The sequence below is a fragment of the Blennius ocellaris genome (assembly GCF_963422515.1).
Source record: "Blennius ocellaris genome assembly, chromosome: 18".
Lineage (NCBI taxonomy): Eukaryota > Metazoa > Chordata > Actinopteri > Blenniiformes > Blenniidae > Blennius > Blennius ocellaris.
Genome location: NC_137667.1, coordinates 16,044,919 through 16,063,781, shown reverse-complemented (window position 1 = coordinate 16,063,781; position 18,863 = coordinate 16,044,919). Strand labels below are relative to the sequence as shown.

At 43.5% G+C, this 18,863-nt stretch overlaps 2 protein-coding genes across 2 annotated transcripts; both read left to right on the top strand.

Annotated features, from left to right (window-relative positions):
- Window positions 1-271: 271 nt before the first annotated feature.
- Window positions 272-3,791, top strand: iyd (iodotyrosine deiodinase; the record flags this gene model as incomplete). Its single annotated transcript, XM_080514565.1, has 5 exons — window positions 272-458; window positions 2,712-2,909; window positions 3,036-3,195; window positions 3,284-3,440; window positions 3,609-3,791. The coding sequence occupies 5 exons, from the start codon at window positions 272-274 to the stop codon at window positions 3,789-3,791; spliced, it is 885 nt and encodes a 294-aa protein (XP_080370691.1).
- Window positions 3,792-5,422: 1,631 nt separating this feature from the next.
- On the top strand, window positions 5,423-18,863 carry sec63 (SEC63 homolog, protein translocation regulator). Its single transcript, XM_080514253.1, has 20 exons — window positions 5,423-5,651; window positions 6,511-6,610; window positions 7,705-7,819; window positions 8,007-8,119; window positions 8,210-8,271; window positions 8,627-8,685; window positions 9,014-9,064; window positions 9,187-9,295; window positions 9,404-9,498; window positions 10,063-10,195; window positions 10,825-10,917; window positions 11,016-11,161; window positions 12,058-12,205; window positions 12,321-12,403; window positions 12,538-12,606; window positions 12,738-12,893; window positions 12,980-13,183; window positions 13,290-13,490; window positions 15,042-15,146; window positions 16,338-18,863. Exons 1-20 carry the CDS (start codon window positions 5,528-5,530, stop codon window positions 16,473-16,475), a joined length of 2,304 nt encoding a protein of 767 aa, XP_080370379.1. The 5' UTR covers window positions 5,423-5,527; the 3' UTR covers window positions 16,476-18,863.

Below are 18,863 nucleotides of genomic sequence, written 5' to 3'. Positions count from 1 at the left end.
AATTCCAAGTCTGCTGACTGTGACCATGGAGAGGAAACTGCAACTTCTCAACAATACCTCCTTTGGGCGACTGACTGATAACCTTTCACAGTGCGTTTGATTCTTCCATTAGTACCAACACGTGGCAGTTTGCTGACTTTTTTTTCTGTAAAAAGATTTTGTTCCAGGCAAAGGTTGGCCTGACCCAGCCGGGCTTTATGATGTGTGCACATTGAGTCTTGACAGTGGTGTTCAGTATCTGTGTCGTCTGCAGTAGAGCGCTCAGGTGGTCATGGCTGTGCTCTCCGTCCTCACACCGGCCCTGGCGGTGGTCCTGTGCCTGGTGGTGGGATTAATGCTGCTGAAATCATGGGAGAGGAAGACCACCACTAAGAAGGAGAAGATTTCTAACAGAGACTCAAGGCCGTGGGTGGACCAGGACCTACAGGACAGTTCAGAAATCTCAACAAAAGAATCAGGTACTCCCTTTTTTTTCCACATTACCTACACCTAAAAATACACCCATAATAGTAAATAAACTACAAAATTACTTAATTAGGCTTCTCACTCTGCAAATCTATAAGGTTTGTGACCTGTGGACTGTGCCTGTGAATCTACTAGAAGTTCTGATCAAGCCTTCTTTAGTTTTACAATAATGACTTCACACTGCTGGCACAAAGTAGGGAAAACTGTCTAATAGAAGGTTTTCAACTATTTGGACATGTTTTAAATAGGTTGGAACAAGTTGTTTCGTTTTTTTTAATCTGTGTTTTGCACTGACATGAACAATGGCAAAATTACAAAACAGAATGAAAATAAGAAAAGAAAGAGTGAATGTAACACAAGAGTCAAAGTGCACACACTGGAGCTGTACCTTTCATTTGAAGACTTTGTCAAAAAATGATGTTATTGAGTAATTTATGAGTTACAGATGTTTTAAATGCAAGTGAAATAAATAAAAAGCATGGATTTGACCTGTAGACTTCCACACGCTGAACTTGACCATCTTTAATCCTTAAGCCACAACATGTATAAAAGCTAATATGTACATATCCTGCCTGTGTAGCCTCATAACTCTCTCATTGGCTATTCGTACAGCAGAATCTGATGAGCTGCAAACCAGAGGGTGAGCATGTGTGCAAAGAGTACATGTGGCCCCTGGCTGGCCGCCCCTTTCTGAACTGTCAAACAACTTTTGCAACAACTGTAAAGTTGGAGTAGAGATGTTTTTTGTCCAAACATCAGAGCCAGAGTTCACGGATGGTCAGTGGCTGGGAAAATCCACTGCAGGAAAAACAAAACACTAAAATCCCGCATCAAGTGTGGTTAAGCTGTGCGCAGCGTTCTGTGTCAGTGATGGTTGAGAGTCGACTGTGAGTGTCGAGAAACTAAACTGCATTTTATTCCCAGTCTTCAATAACAAACTATTAAAACAAATATATTTTTTGCAATTATTGATTTGAAAAAACAACATCATATTGAGAAAATAATTAAATTAAGAAACTTTTTCTACATTCTATTAAAAAAAAAAAAAAAAAGAAAAGATATCAACTCAGCCTGCAGGAGTGAGAGGTAAAAATTATCTGTTTGGCTTTGGCTGCACTGAATGGCTGGGGTTCTTCTGCTGACAGTGTCAAAGCTCAAAGTTCTGTCATAATGTGGTTTTATGGCAGTTTGTACTTACTGTACTGTACTGTACTGCACTGTACTGTACTGTACTGTACTGTACCTGAGGAGTTTGAATGGGCTTCTCAATAATGACACTTCAATTAAGTGTACATGAAAACTGTATAATTTCAAAGAGAACATCATAAGCAGTAAAACCAGCTTTTGCTTTGATAAAGAAATATTGCAGTGAATAAGTTTTATAGGAATCAGAGACCTGTCGTATTTCAATGTTGGCATAGAACCAGCATAGTGAGGAATATACACAGCTGCACCATGCATGTCTTATTCAGTTACAAAGACATTTCAGTATTATTCCAGCCTACACATTTTTACCATTTTTACCTTGGCCAACGAAAGGTGGGCCGAGAAGACAATGCTTTCGTCTGAATGCATTTAATTATTTATTGGTTTGTATGTATGTATGTATGTATGTATGTATGTATGTATGTATGTATGTATGTATGTATGTATGTATGTATGTATGTATGTATTTTGCCAAGTTTTTGCAAAAACTACTCACCCATAGCGCATGAAATTTTCAGGGATCATTTGTCCTCATCCAAAGACGAATCAATTAGTTTTTAGGATGTTTTAGTCAAACTGTTTCAGAATAAATCCCCAAAAACTGCAAACAGACGTGCCATACAAAGTGGATGAGAGAGACACCTCATGGAGGAGATCAGTGTCTGTTGCCATGGAGATGCTCTCTGCTCAGTGTTTCACACAGTGATGTTGCTACTTGACAGGCTAATTAGCATCAATCTGAGCTAACTGCCATCATGCCAGCTATGCTAACTCAGTTCCACAAACAAATGTGGTGCTGGCAAAGGTATATACTCTAGCACGTGCTCGTTCTAGTTTTTTTTATGTTTTCTTTTTCAACCAGAAGCATGAAGATGAAGTCATTTATTGTCATGTACAAATGAAACAAACACCGTTTAAAAAAAAAAAGTATAAAACACATAACTAAAAAAGGAAGTTCCCACTAGCAGCAAACGTTTTGGCCACAAAAGCTCTCACAGATCAAATGTAACCATCCCCTTGTTCTCTCCATTTCTGTTTAGAGGCGGACGACTGGGTGGACAGCTATGAAGAGGAGGAGGTTGTGCATGTGCCCTATTCACCGGAGCGTCACTCTGAGGAGACGATGCTGAAGAAATCCAAAGATTTTTACTCCTTGATGAACCAGCGGAGGTCTGTGCGTTTCATCAGCCCAGAGGCGGTCCCACGAGAAGTCATCGATAAAGTCATTCACACTGCTGGTACACGAATAACGTTCACTTCATGACACCGACCACAACTTGTGAAAACCTGAGCCGTACTTTGGAAGTCTTCTTCTCCTCATATCTGTCCATCATTTCTTTTTTCCCCCCCTTACATGTGGGCAGGCACAGCCCCCAGCGGAGCCCACACCGAACCCTGGACGTTCGTTGTGGTCTCGGATCCTGAAGTGAAGCACCAGGTCAGGTTGATAGTAGAGGAGGAAGAGGAGATGAACTACCGGCAGAGGATGGGAGATAAGTGGGTCCAGGACTTGAGTAAATTCAGGTGAGCATATACACTTCATGCAAAACTCTGGTTAGTATCAATGCAACACACATCTTTGCTCCTTCTCACAAGTTCATTCTTGCTGTAGGACAAGCTGGATGAAGGAATACTTGGATGTTGCTCCATATCTCATCCTCATCTTCAAACAGACTTATGGGATTCTGCCAAATTCCAAGAAAAAGACGCACTACTACAATGAAATCAGTGTCTCTATTTCCTGTGGGATCCTGCTGGCTGCTTTACAGGTAAACACAAACTAATGTCTGAACATAATTAAACTGGAGTGATTTATACATGTTTACACAAAACACCACGGTGCTGTGGTGGCTAGTCCCAGTTGGGGACCTTTCTGTGCAGTGCTCAGTTCACATGTTATTTTTGTGTGTGTGTTTTTTTTTTTTGTTGTTAATCAGAATGTTGGCCTTGTTACCGTCACATCGACACCCCTCAACTGTGGCCCCCGGCTCAGGCTGCTCCTAAAACGGCCAGTCAATGAGAAGCTCCTGATGCTCCTTCCCGTCGGTTACCCAGCCGCTGATGCCACTGTGCCAGACCTGTCACGCAAGCCTTTGGGGGATATCGTGGTGCACGTCTAACGCAATCAGTCTGCAGAAAAAGAAAAATAGGACAAACAAATATTATCCTTCAACTGGAAAACTGACAAAACGCCGATGATGATTCAAATAATTCACAGCATTATGCATTTTATGTCACCTGGCAAATGTGATCGAGTTTGTAAAGCTACATATAAAAGAAACGAGGGAGAAAAATTAGTTGGTGATTCACTCATCATGTCATCATAACGTCATACTTGTTTATGAAACAGGGAAAAGACGCGTGTGTATCATCACAGTGACCATGACACTTTTATACCATCAAAATGAAATGTTGTAAATCTAATCAACCAAACAAGCCCAATATAATTATGTTCATGGGTGAATTGCTCTGTAATTGTGAGAATCGCTAACTCAGACTACACAAACAGATTTTGAGATGTTTTTGTTTTAGTTGAATAGATATTAACTTAATTATTGTATTTGAATGGAACTGGAAATGAGATGAAAATAGGTGATTATAATGTCTCTTTGTTTTCTTGTGGCTTATTTTACATTGTGTTTTGTTTTTCACAAGTTGATCTTGATGTATTGACAACACGTGATTAAGAATCTGACATGTACTTGTTTAAAAGCAATATAAATGCCACAGTGGTTTGTGCTCTCATCTCACATTGAACACTCACTTGGCCAGGCCTTTCTGAGTGGACTTTGCATGTTCTCCCCATGAATGTGGGTTTCCTCTGGGTACTCTTCATCCGTGACACTAAATTGCCCCTTGGTATGAATGTGAGTGAGTTTTACTTGAGAGCAATTGTATCACCAAATGAATAAATCAGGAAGATAACATTGGTTGTATTTGTTCTTTAGGATGTTTTAATCCAAATATGATACTGCAGATGATTATTTTTCTGAATTGTGTGTGTTGTCCTAATCTCACAGGTATTTTTATGTGCCCCCACTGACCAGAATTAACCCCAGTATGCACAATAAAGAACTTCATCAGGCTTTAATTTGAAATATGGAACTTCACCATACAACTCTGAATAAAAAGTAATCTCATGTCTTCCCTATTGTGACATTGGTTATTGTCAGTAGGTGTTAAGATGTGTGGCAAAAGGTGAATCCTCATATTTGATTGAATTTATTTCCTGGAGCCACATTATCACTCAAACTCGGTTTGATCATAGTTGGGCCAAAGCAATAAAAACAGCAAAAATATTATCTAATCTACTATTAATATACTATAACTACAAATGTTTCCTTTAGTTTAATTCATGTGCACATTTGTTCGAATGTAGCTGCTTCTGTATTGTACATAGTTTTTACCTGCATTGCACTGGTTTCTTTTACATGCTCTTTTACAAGCTCTTTTACTGCTGACATTTTTTGTGGACAGCAGAGAAAGGATTTCATTGTACGGGTGAAAAGACGTTTTTTCTTTTTTCTTCAATAAAATTGAATTGAATTGAGTTGAATTGAGTTGAATTGAGTTGAATTGAATTGAATTGAATTGAAATTGGGAAGGTCTCCGGTGGCTGGGGAAGTTCACTTCCTTTTCCTCGCACTAGGGGCGCTAAATGCACGAAAAACCTCCGACAGACAAGTGGAAGAAGAGCGCGCCCATTGCGCATGCGTACACCACGTACACCGAGCACCAAGCTCTGCTGCTGCTCGATGCTAGCAGGCTGCTAACGGTCTGTCAGCCCTCACACGTCGGGTTAAAGTGAGGGAAGCGCCGCGGTGGAGAAGAAGGGCGACCCGAGCGCCGCTACGAAATGGCCGGACAACAGTTCCAGTACGATGACAGCGGCAACACCTTTTTCTATTTCCTCACGTCCTTCGTCGGACTCATTGTGATCCCGGCCACTTATTACCTCTGGCCGCGGGATCAGAATGCTGGTAAGGCCCTGTGTCTGGCTCCGAGCTAACTCAGCTAACTAACCCACACATGAAGCGTTTGCACTGTGGCAGGACAGCTTGATGTCCGCGAGAGGCTGCATCTGGTTCCGGACGGACACGCTTTACAGTCCAGGAAGCAGTTAATGTGAACGAACGTGCGTTACAAGGATGATGCCCACGTCTCTGTGGCTGTTCAGTAACAAGTCAGCCAGTGTTAACACCGCTGCCCTGCCAGCTTTACCAACAACAATACACACTCTCCTCAACATCGGTCTAAACTTCATAAATACGACCGGTACTAGCTGGGTGGGCTAAAGCTGCTGCACCAAAAGTCAGCATTTTTATGTCCTTATCTTCCTATGTCCTTATCTTGGTACACTTATCAGTTTGTCAACAAGACAGCCAATCTGACTTTTATATAATTTATGCTGGTAAGATAAAAAAAAAAAAAAAATCCACAACAACATGGATTATATTTATGTGAAATGTGTTTAATTTGTCTGATCAGAATCAAAAAAACACTTTTTTTGTCAGGGACCATAATAAGTATTTAACAGTGGGGTGTGGTACCCCCCTAAAAAATCTAAGCGGGTAATATTCAAAAAGAGATACGTGTGTGCACAAATAAGGTAAATGAGTTATGAGGTGTGGGGCGTCAACTGAGGGGATTTGAAGCAGCAGTCCGACTGCAGCAGGGAACCTGTTCTGGTGGCGTGAGCTCCTGTGTTTTGTCGTACATGCCTCCCCGACTGAATATGTGATCCACATCATTCCTGAGTGGGATCAACGTCTGCGTTGTGCGGATCTATTGTCGGAACGTGTGAGATGTTCAGTGGCCTCTCTTATCTGTGTCTTTCAGAACAACTTCGCCTGAAGAGCCTGCGGCGGGTCCACGGCAGGTGTCTGTGGTACCGGCTCAGGCTAATGAAATCACAGCAGAGCATTGTTCCAACATTAAAGTGAGTTCATTTAATTGCTGCTTTATTAATCATGTGTATGCTGTGACTCATTCAAGGAGGGTGGATGCTGATATAATGTAATGTTGTTCAGATAGATAGATAGATATAGAGCTGATGACACTTCCTTTCATCCCCAATCCAACTTGTTAAATCTTCATTGATTTCATGCAGATATTTTGCCATAGAGGTGGCTGTGATGTTTTTTTTGGATCTGTAATGAAAGGCTTGTTTCTTTTGTCAAACGCCACTTCTTTGCTGTCGTCTGGGTGTGACGTGCCTGAACTAATTGCACCCAGAAAACGTATTCATCCTCCCATCACACTTCCACTCCCAGCTGCAAAGAGGAGTTGTCAGTTTGCTGTGTTGATGAGGCAGATGTCATGCTGTACACAATTTAAGCTTGTTTAAATCTAAGGGCGCAGGTGCTGTTTTAGTTATTCTTTTTCCACTTATGTTGTCCTCATGCCTGAACCAGTGATCTGAGGTGTAAACGTTTATTTTCACTACTTGACATTTCTCCTGGCATGAAGGGTTTGCTTATTCAGTCTCCGGAATTAAACAGTTTCTCAGCTGTGTGTCTTTATGCCGCTGTTTTCCTCTCCCCTTTCATCACGGGATTCACATCCTGTGTTTACTCTCAAAATTTAACAGCCATCTTTGAGGAAAAAAATTCTTCCCGTGCATGGGTACGTTCGTGACTAAAAGTGATGGAAGAACGCAGCGTGTTTCTTATCAGGACGGTGTGAGTCAAATTGATCCTGTCAACTTCTCCTTCAAACTCCCCGCATCTCTTTCCTCTTCACGACTGTATCATAGTGCTGGTGTTTATTAAAGGAAGCGATCGGGTATTTATTCTGGTCAAGACCACCGAGGCTTGTGAGCCGTTGTCACGGAAACAGATGCTGCAGAGCAAACCATGTTTTTTTAATTTATTTATTTTTATTTCTCATTGTCATGGAAACAAGTTCAACTTCGATGTATAAATACTAAACAACAACAATGTCTGAACCTGGCTTGTAACAGGTTTCTTTTGCCGACTTGTCCAATTGATGGTGTCTATGTTTTCTTTCTGTTTGTGTTGGAACGCCTTTCAGGAAAGCAGCGTTGCTGTTTGGCTGGGCCGTGTTCCTCCTGCTAGCTTACAAGGTGTCCAAGCTGGACAGAGAGTATCAGGAGTATAATCCTTACGAAGTACTCAGCCTGGACCCGGTAAAGAAACACACAAAGCAGCCAGAATATTCCACAGAGCCACTAACTTCCGCACATTAGACCTACAACTAACTCTACAATTCGCTCTCCGGAAAAGTCGTTCAGTAAATCCTGACTGTTTGCGTTTATTCCTGCGATACCGTGTTGCGCCGTGGTCATTTGCAGGGACTTCGTCTTGTGTGTTCAGGGCGCCTCGCTGTCAGAAGTGAAGAAACAATACCGTGTATTGTCGCTCAAGTACCATCCCGACAAAGGTGGCGATGAGGCCACATTCATGAGGATTGCCAAAGCCTACGCCGCGTGAGTGCGAATATCTGGAAGTAATAATGAAAGCAATCACCTCAGCCTCTGGGATCAACTCGCTCATTTCACTTTTGTCTTCTCCTGCAGCCTGACAAATGAACAGTCTCGAGAAAACTGGGAAACGTACGGAAACCCAGATGGCCCAGGAGGTGAGCAAAGCTTCGTGCTTCTGCAGACAGTTTTTTTTTTTTTTTTCCTTTCCCCCGTTTGAATGTGTTGACACACCTTCTGCAGTAATGCTGGTGACTCAGTCCCTCGTCATCATGAAAGCGAAGAACTGTGGAGAATTAATTGAAACGTGGAAGCTCGTCTCCTTCCTGTGTTCCTGAGTCGACGCGGTCGGTGGCTGTGCGGGAACTTCAATAACCCAAAATTGCAAAACTCGCCTGTCCTTTTTTATCCCCAGTACTTTTGAGTTCTTACACCTGCTGTATTCTTCAACGAATGTCAATAGAAATGAATTACTGTATTGATCTCGTGCGTCTTGTGTTTTCTTTTTTCCAGCAACCAGCTTTGGTATTGCCCTGCCTGCCTGGATCGTTGACCAGAAGAACTCCATGCTCGTGTGTATTTGACTTCTTATCTCGATAACGATCTTGTATCCACTTGTTTGTTTCATTAGTATTCTGATACACGGCATTTACTTTTCTTGTTCAAACGTTATAACTGTATGCCAGTGATTGTTTATATTTATCTTTGAGGCTCTGTTTCAGTCGTGCCCTGTTTGGTTGTATTTTATTGTTGAGGTTCCTCTTTCCCTTCCTGCTGTGTTTTGACGTCTTTATTGTACGGCACCTTTGCAACGCCATAAAACAGGACATCCTAATTATATCCAGCATGACCAGGGCAGAATTGCAACTTGATTCGACATTTTGTTTTCCCCTCTGTTAGGTGCTGCTGGTGTACGGACTTGCCTTCATGGTCATCCTACCTGTGGTTGTGGTAAATCTTTCATCCTGATTTCCAAGTCGCGTTCCGTTTCACGCCGCGCTTCTGAAAGTAGCGACGCGGCAACGTGCACCGCGAGCTTTCTCAGCGTGTGTCTGCTTCCCTTCGCACCTCAGGGCACGTGGTGGTACCGCTCCATCCGATACAGCGGCGACCAAATCCTCATCAACACCACTCAACTCTTCATGCATTTTATGTACAAGACCCCCAACATGAACATGAAACGTGAGTGCTGCTTTATTTATATGCCCACGGCGTGATTTTCGGCGATTGGTAGCGATGATGAATGTCATACTCTTCTCTGCAAACTTAATTCGGTTTCTCCTCCTCCAGGTCTGGCCATGGTGTTGACGGCGGCTTTTGAGTTTGACCCTCGCAGCAATAAAGAAGCCACCATCAGACCCACTGACAACATCGAAGTGCCACAGGTAAAACCATCCGAGTGCTCCAGTGTGGTTTCCAAGGGCTGACGTGAAACTGGATTTCTTAAATAATCTGAGTGTTTTAAAGGGTGTCTGTTGCAAATACAAGTCTTTGACAGTTTCATTGTTCAACTTGACGACCTTTGAATACTTTTCTTTCATTGAAGAGCATAAAACCGAGTCATGTTCTGTACTTACCACATGCAGCTTTCTGTTCACTGTTCAGGAAACCTTGATGCTTTTTCTTTGAAACTGTGATCGGTTTCATCCTTTTCAAGCGCATCGCAAGATCTTGCTGTAAACATAATTAAACGCGTATTCTTTTAACAACAATAATATAGCAAACAACCCAACAGTAAAGAGGCAACCAAATCCCACTGCTGGAAACACTGATGGGGTCCTTGATATGCAGTTTGCATCATTTTTACATTCAGTAAAGTATGGTATTACACAAACAACATTGTATACTGTCTCAATTCTATTAAATATGTACGTTTAACCATCTAACATAGGCACAAGGTACTTAAGAGTATTGTCGTGTTTATTAAAGAGTTGTTTGTCATTTTGCAGTTGATCCGTGAGCTGGGCAATATTAATGTGAAGAAGAAGGAGCCTCCTTTCTGTTATCCGTACAGTTTGAAGGCCAGAGTCTTGGTGCTCGCTCACTTGGCCCGCATGGAAGTGTCCGAGGAGATCGAGGAAGGTAAGGACAGTCTTTTGTTCTTGACTCGATTATATTTACAAAAAGGCTTCTCTTTTTTTTTCTGCTTGGAAACGTCAGGATGTTCTTTTTTTCTTAAAGACAGGTGTTGCTCAATTTGTGGTGTCGCAGGCGGCTCTTTAAAAATAGAGAAATAGAACGGTTACTGATGTAGTTGCACAAGCTATTTCGAGGCGAGTTGTGCACTTTGATGATTTTATGACGACTTCATCGCCTCACTCTTTCCACAAAGCTTCTGAGAATAGGTTTTAAGCATCGTTTCATTTGTAAAAGCCCTATTCGGCTACGTTACTGTGTTTTTGCTTACGTGATATGAGATTTATAGCGAATAAGGGCCATCAGGTAATCGTAACACGTCGGGAGAACGCTGCACACAGTAAAGGGAAAAACAGAAATGCTGAACGTTGCCCTGTTCATAATTTCTTAACCATTGTTAACCGAGTGTACGACATTAATTCTGATTTAAAGGTGAAGTCCAATGATCATAATTCATCTGCAAGTTCTTCTAGTCTCTTGCAGGGACTCCTCGTGGGGCTAACCTCATAATGAAAACGTCCTGCGCGCGCATCGGTCTTTTACATTAAACATACTCCCGTGTGTTTCTGCTCCAGATCAGAGGTTTGTGGTGAGGAAGAGTCCAGCTCTGCTGCAAGAGATGATCAACGTGGGCTGCCAGCTCACCATGATGGCGAACAGCAGAGGAGGTACGCGTGCAGAAATGACCACTTCCACACAGGACTGCCGACAGAGCACAGTGGGTGTCGTTTTGCCGACGTGTGGCCGCTGGCTTGTCTCCCCTCAGGTTTCCACGCCCCCCGATTGGTCACCATCGAGAACTGTATGAAGCTGACCCAGATGACGGTGCAGGGCCTGCAGGAGTCCAAGTCACCGCTGCTGCAGTTGCCTCACTTTGAGGAGGAGCATCTCCGCTACTGCATTTCCAAGAAGGTAAATTGTCCACGCGCGGGCAGTCAGATGGCGGACAAATAGAAAGAACGTGAATATCAAGTTGCCTTGTGCCTCGTACCTTGTTAAACTAATGATCGACATATGGCCAACTCTCTTGGTTCCAAATGTGTACGTCGCTCGTACCCCCTTGCGTACCCGCTGCAGACGGATGATGTCACGGATGACATCGTGTTCATTCTCATCAAAGTGTTCGTTGACCCTCTGTGGGTGGAGGCGTTGTCCCACCCCAAAGGCTCATTTGTGTCATTAGTTGGATGCACAGGCTCATTCGTCCGTCCACTGGGTTCATCGTGTGTATTTTTGTCCGTCTGGAAGTTTACGGACGCCGCCCAGACGCCGCGGTACCTCATGAGGCCAGCGCGTCGGATTAGAAGCACAAAAATAAGAAACAGTGAAATGTTTCAATGTATTTAGCAGCATAAATCAACCTTAGTGCTGCCTCCTGCTGTCTTCCCTCTAATGTGAAATCTTCCAAGTTGGTTAATTGACTGTAGTGGTCTCTGGTGGCTTAAATGCCGAACGGAAATGTAAAGTATGTGATGATTACATCAAGTATCTTTTTTTTTTTTTTCACACATCTATAGAGCATAAATGAGCCTGTAGGGATCACTTCAGCCTGCTCATAAATGCTTCATCACAGGATAATGACCTCTCGGGACGTTTGAACATTGATTTTTGCAGAGACTTATTTTCCCCCTCCTTAAATCCCAAGATGACCTGAAACTAGGTCAGCACGGCAACGCCACTGAGTCCATATTGGAGATGAGGCGTTTCTATTCTCTGCGGGGGGGGGGGGAAAGAAAAAAAAAAGATTTGTTGCACGCTGATCAACCGGGTCAAGTGATTTTCCCCCTCGTCGTTCTCTCCCCGTGCAGTATAAGGTGCGGACCCTTCAGGACCTGGTGAGTCTGAAGGACTCGGACAGACGCATCATGTTGCGTTTCCTCGGGGAGGAAAAGTACGACGAGGTATTGGGCGTGCTGGGATGCTTCCCTCACCTCGCCATGGATACCAAACTGCAGGGTCAGCCCCACACACACATGCAAATACACTTGTTTTATCATCAACTGGTTTGAGGTCGGGGTTTTTTTTGCACACAACAGACATTAACCACCTTTGTCTGCTCGTGTCGTTGCAGTCCTCGATGATGAAGACAGCAACAACATCACAGCAGGCTCAATTGTCACAGTAACCGTCACTCTGACCAGGAAGCGAATGTCGGTGAGAGAATATTTCATTTGATTCAACATGCTTTTTATTTTGGGACTGCCACTAGAGGGTGCCATTAACTGTGCAAAGCAAAAAAAAAGCATTAAGTGGCCTGTGTTGTAAACCTGCACGTGCCTCCTGTGCAGGACATGTTTGAAAAAGAGCAAGAATCAACACCGTGTCCAGGAGAAGAGGCGGCGTCGACGGAGGAAGCAGTGAGTGCAACACAAAACGCCGAAATGCTAATTTGATTCAGTGGGACTGAGGCAAAGTTTAGATAAGTCTTGTAGTGTCTTTTTTTTTTTTTTTTTTTAATTATCATTATTTATTCTTGTATGCTCTAAAGCAAGGAGATGCGAGTAAAACCAAAACCAAAGTGTGGCAGAACAAAAGTAAAGGGGCGAAGAAGACGGCAAAGTCCAAGAAGAAAAAGTTAACCAAGAAGAAAGCCACTCCGGCTCCTGCCAAAGCCAAGCAGGCCAATGGAAACGTGGCGGGAAATGTAAGCATCGCACAGTAACACGCAACGTAGCTGTCCAGCGTTGATGTCATGTCGCTGAAAACCTCATGATGATCTTGGTGCAACAGGAAGTCGCCGTGGCTGCATCAGCAGCATCAGCAGCAGCATCAGCAGCAGCATCAGCCACGAAGGAGGAGGAGGACGACGCGTCCGACAAAGGCAGCGAGTCGGACGAGGGCGGGGCCAACAAGGACTCCCCCAGCGAGAGAGACGAGGACAGCGACAAGCAGAGCGACACGGAAGTTGACGAGATGGCCGGCGACGACGAGGCGGTCAGACGGCTTCACGTCATTATTCCGTGACCCTCACCGGCTTCCCGCGGGAAAAAGGCCGAGCTGGTGCAGAGTGAACTCACGCCGCCTTTCTACCCCCCTGCAGGAATGGGAGGCGTTGCAACAGAGCATCCAGCGGCGAGAGCGGGCGCTGCTGGAAACCAAGTCGAAGGTGACGCATCCCGTCTACAGCCTTTACTTCCCCGAGGAGAAGCAGGAGTGGTGGTGGCTGTACATCGCAGACCGCCGAGATCAGACCCTGGTGTCCATGCCCTATCACGTCTGCACACTAAAAGACACGGAAGAGGTGAGGCGGAGCGTCAGGCTGGAGGTCGCGTGCGCGTGCTGCACCTGTCTTTTGATTTTCAGCCCTTTTGGCCCCTCTTTATAAATCACATATTTTAGAAGGGAGCTCCAACATTGAAAAGTTTGTTGTATTGGGGCGGCAGAAATACGTGAAACGTATAAGATTTTGAATCATTTTTAAGTAATAGAATGTCGTCATGGCTTAAGAGACCTTTGTTTATGCAGTTTGCATCTTTAGATTTCCTTCAATCATTCCAAAAATGGATGATTATTTAGTGACTCTAAATTGTCAGGAGCTTTGAATGTGTGTATTTCTATTTCTATTATATAAGTGTGGGGTTATGACTTGTGCAGTGTTAAGTCAAACTGGTACAGAAAAGTATTGATCATAAGGAGACCGCTCAGGCTTTCTTACCATTCTCTGACAAAGACTAAAGAATTATTTAATAATTAGCTCATTACTTGGTAATTCAATTTTTGATTACAGATCTCTTTTCTATTCATGGATTTATTTGGATATTTTTGGCCGTACTAATTTTCTAACCAGTAGAACGAACTGATCAAATGGTTAAGAGGACAAAATCTTCCGATTGAACCCAAAGTTCCTGCTTGAGCAGTTTATTTTCTTCAATTATTAAAATGACTGTTTGAGCATGAAAGTCGTTCAGAATGTTCAGCGTTATGCAATCATGTCTCTGTGTTTTATTACCACAGTCTGAGAGTGTAGATTATACAATAATCCCTCTTGGGTACAACGATCTCAATAAGTTTCCGTGTTCGCTTATTTATTTTTAATACATTTAATTATTATTTTTTTTGGTTTCCTGTTCCCTGGCACATCCTGTTGCTAGGCAACCCTTCGCACTGGCGTCATTATTTCTGTGTGTAAATGTGTGCACGGGTTCCTTTTGCACACTTTACACCCCTGGTCCCGCCGAACTCTGGCACAGACGGACAGCGAGGCGAAGGCTTAATGAGGCCAGCGTAAGTCCGAGCGACGGGCTGTTCCCACTGTGAAGGCAGGGACGGCGTGAGGGTTCGTGTGTGACGAGGTCAATACCGACCTATCAATTACTCCCGTCATTCAACATTGCAGATTTTGCCGAACGGCTGAAAAAAAGGCAGTTCCGTATTTATTGTTAGTTGTTTTCACCCACCCCCCCTCCCCCGGGGGGGCGGAAGAAAGACTGCTTTCATCAAGCCTTGGCAGTAAAACGTTCGCAGCTCTTTGTACGATCACACGCTGAATAATAATTAGCCTCATTGTTCTGATAATTAGATGTTTGCCATACGGAATTGCACAACATAGTATTGATATCCCGAGGCAATGTTCACCTAATATTTACAGTCGGACCCCATCATCACGCCTCTGATTACCCACCGAGGATGTCGCTCCCTCGCCTCCTGTTCCTGCTTCAGACATGTAGTCATTCGTATAAGTGTTGTTTCATTGTAGGGTGGTAATGTCTCTTGTGGCACAACGCCGGACCCACGGCGTGGAACCCAATCGGCCACTCTGAAATTCAGTAAATTACCCGTGTTGTCATTCCAGGTGGAGCTGAAGTTTCCAGCCCCCTCCAAAACCGGCAACTACCAATATTCCGTCATCCTCCGCTCCGACTCCTACCTGGGACTGGACCAGATCAAACCACTCAAGGTGATCACCAAGCTGGCCGTCTATGCATGTGTGTGTGTGTGAGTTTTCACAGGGGTCGCCCTCCGCTGGCGGGAACCGAGTCATTTCTTCAGCCAAATCGGAATAAATTGTGCAGAATATAATGGTTCATTTCCTGCCAAAGCGGCTGGACGGGCCACCCACGACCCGCTGAGGCCCAGGTGTACGAGGAGCAGGCTCGACAATAGTCTTACCTGCCGCCAGGGTGTTGGCAGGGAAAAGAGATCAGCTGCGAGACAAACGGAGTATCATTTCTACCGTTTGTTTTCGTTTTCTTTTTTTTTTTTGTTTCATTTTGTTTTTTCAACACACGAGAAACACGTGCGAGCTAAAGTCTTGAACGAAACCAGGAGTCTGCAGGTCTGACCTGGAATCACGTGTGGCTCTCTAGAGACTTTAAAGTCTTAAAAACAGGCACAATAAATAAAATTGGGGAAAAAAATGCTTTGATGGGTAGAATTTATAAAAGACAAAAAAAAAGCCTTTTACTTAACATTTCAAAATATTTTTATTTCATTTTCATCCCGTCTTATTTGATATTCAACTTTATTTCTATTTATTCTGTGCCGAGCAATGTTTTAAAGATTTCCCCCCTGGGATTAATAAAGTATTCTATTCTATTCTAAAATGTCAAAATTGTCTGAAAAATGTTGTAAAAGAAGAATGAAATAATTGGAATCAGGTACAAAAATGGCTGGAAATGTAATGAAATGATGCTCCGTCGGTCAACAAACACGAGCTTTAACCAGCTTTAAGCAAAAGTGCGAGCGCAGCTATGGAAACTCACAAGGAATAGTAGAACAGAACGCGAAAAACTGGGCGAGGGATTTGAATTGGCAAATTAAAAATCTTTTTTAGCTAAAAATTCGATAAATGGATAATCTGCTTTTTGTTTTTGCCCAGCACTTCTAAATTGTGAGTGAAACTGTATAAATACAACATGAGATCCAGTTTTTGTTTCACATCTACCGTAGATCTGGAACTTTGGAAGTTGTAGGCCTCATTTTAAAGGGTCAACGTGTTTCATGGCTCCAAATCTGATCTGGTGGGAAATGAAACTTTTTGGGGTCATAAAGGTCACGGGCCCCTGAACGGACCGGCCAAACCGTCGTGGTCAAAACATGGCCGCTTCCTCCAACAGGGACTAAAAACGGCCGTCTCTTGTTTCTCCAGCTGGAGGTCCACGAGGCCAAGGCCATGCTGGACAACCACCCGCAGTGGGACATCCCCGACACGGAGGAGGAGGACGAGGAGCAGGAGGACAGCGACGGCATCGAGGAGAGCGAGGACGACGACGAGGACAACGATTGAATACAAACGGAGGCACCCCCCCCCCCCCCCCTCCTCCTCCGCCCACCCCTCTCCCTCCCTCCCTCCCTCCCTCCCTCCTTCCTTCCACGGACCGGCCGCCTTCTCCACTCCCGACGGCACTCGGGTCAAGAGCTCCAAGCGAGGATCAACACACACACAGTCACCAGGGACGGTTTATACACAGAGCCCTCCTCCATTTTACCTTTACAATATCATTTACTGTGATCATGACCCCCCCTCCCCCCCCACCCCCGCTCCCCCTATACCTACGTTCCCCTTTTCTACAGAGACCTTTTCGCTCACTTTCTGCTGCTGGCGGAAGAGAATTCTGTGAATACTAACAGGCCCGTGTGTGTGTGAGTGCGTGTGTGTGTGTGTGTGTGTGTAACCTTGTGTGTCTTTGTACAGGTATGAAAGGTGCACACACTGTGGACTGGAGGACCTATTATTATTACTACTACTACTCTGTGGGCTCTTTTCTTCTTCTTTTTTTTTCCGAGGGGGAGAGAGAGGGGGGGGTGGGGTGTGTGTGTATAACGGCGAATTCCATTTGCAAGATTAACAAAAAGACGCGTGACTTCCTAATAGAAATCACATCCACACTCGTACTCCGGTTTTTTAAATCACTCAGCACCAATGTTTTCCACACCAATGATACTTTCTATTGTACACTTAAAACTGCAGAAACGTGAGCTTTACTCCTCTGTTGAGGGGGAAAAAAAACAACAAAAAAAACCACTTGGACGTTTACTTCTTTCTGCGCATGGGGGCACAGTTGAGTCTTGTCAGATAATATTTTGCTTCTTTTTGTTTTTTTTGTTTGTTTGTTGTTTTTTTTGCTGTCACACCGGGCATTGTGTACTTGTACGCACTGTACCTACAAGTCAATACTGAGCTCCTGCCCTGTGATCCACGTTGATTTGTGTTTCTCTGAGAAAGACAAAAATGAAAATGAAGACTGGGAAGCGACGGCACGACTTGGCAGTGTTACGGTTGGCTTGAAATCAGAGTACGTTTCATCAGTTGTGACTTTTCAGTCCTTGTAAGAGGCTAAACTGTATAGATATACTTGTGGCTTTTTTGTTTTTCTTTTCTTTTCTTTTTTTAGAGAGGTGACTTCCATCCCCTTTTATTTACACAATTGTAGCACATTCCAGTGTACATTCATCGTCCCAGATAGGCCTTACCAATACAACTGACACTGCAACGTACAAAACCTTGGGTGCTATGCACCGGTGGATCCTGCAAGAGCTGAAATGTTGTTTTGTTTAGTGTGAAATCTGCAATTACATTATTTCAGAATGGTTAGTTTTGGTTTTTTTAATTCTTCATGAACCCATACCGCCTCTGTTTGGGGACACATATCTCTTATCTCGCCTCTTCACGCAAGTCCGGCAGTTATTTGTGAAACGTGAACGTGTAAAAGAGGTTTGAGTATTAAGCCCTCGACACGTGGCGCTCATCATCCCTCAACCTTTTCTTGAACAACTAAAAAAAACAAACAACCTATTGAGAGTCGACTTTTAGTGTAAGACTGTATTCTGTCCAGCACCTTTTCTCTTTGTTCATTCGAGCAGAACAGGTTGAACCTTTGTGATTACTGCCATTTGAAATGGAAAGTGTTTTCTTCCCCCCCCACATGAAATCTCCTTGGATATTTTTTTTCTTCCTTTTCCTTTTTGAGGAATACAAAAGCGGTTCTTGCTAAGCAAAATGGCCCCTCCTTTTCCATTCAAATCTAGTTTCTTTTCCGTCTGAGCCGTAGTTTATAACAAATGTTACACACAAGTCTTGGTCTATTTTTTGTTGCAATTCTAACCTTGATTTTTACACACGTTAGAAAATCAAGAAACTCCATGGAACTTTCTTGCACAGCTCTGTGTTGATTCTTTTTGCAGTTTCTGTTTTTTTTTTTTTTTTTTAAAGAAATGCATAATCGTTCACCATCCATAAGACTTTTTTTTTTTTTTTTTTTACTATACAGTTTATAGTTTGACACGTCGGTGTGGGAGAGATAAAAGTTTGAGTACTCGTAGGCATGCTCTACACAAACCCACATACACAAAGTATATACCCTCCTGTAACAGTTGGAAGCAGGTGTATGCTAACAGGTAATATTGTATTCTGAGTATTTATCGCTCTGCAATAGAATGTAGCATCAGTTATTAATGCTGTGTGGAAGAAAATAAAAGCAGAAACTGCAGTGAGGTTAAATACGACACCATCTTCTCTCCCGTGACAGACTTTATCCAGGCGCCTGGCCAGCAGGCCGCCTCGGTTCGGACAAACGACTACCCAGTGACTATCTCTCTGCCACTTTTGTTTACAAAGGAACTGTCATTGTAAATGGAAAAATATATTATTTGTATTTAAAAATCATTTCAAATA

Bases quoted from the DNA above. Each gene is read 5' to 3' on its own strand.
- sec63 (XM_080514253.1), top strand. From the start codon at position 5,528: ATGGCCGGACAACAGTTCCAGTACGATGACAGCGGCAACACCTTTTTC. The intron at 12,206-12,320 runs GTCAGCCCCACA...GTGTCGTTGCAG, and splicing joins CATGGATACCAAACTGCAGG to TCCTCGATGATGAAGACAGC. The intron at 15,147-16,337 runs GTGATCACCAAG...TTGTTTCTCCAG, and splicing joins ACCAGATCAAACCACTCAAG to CTGGAGGTCCACGAGGCCAA.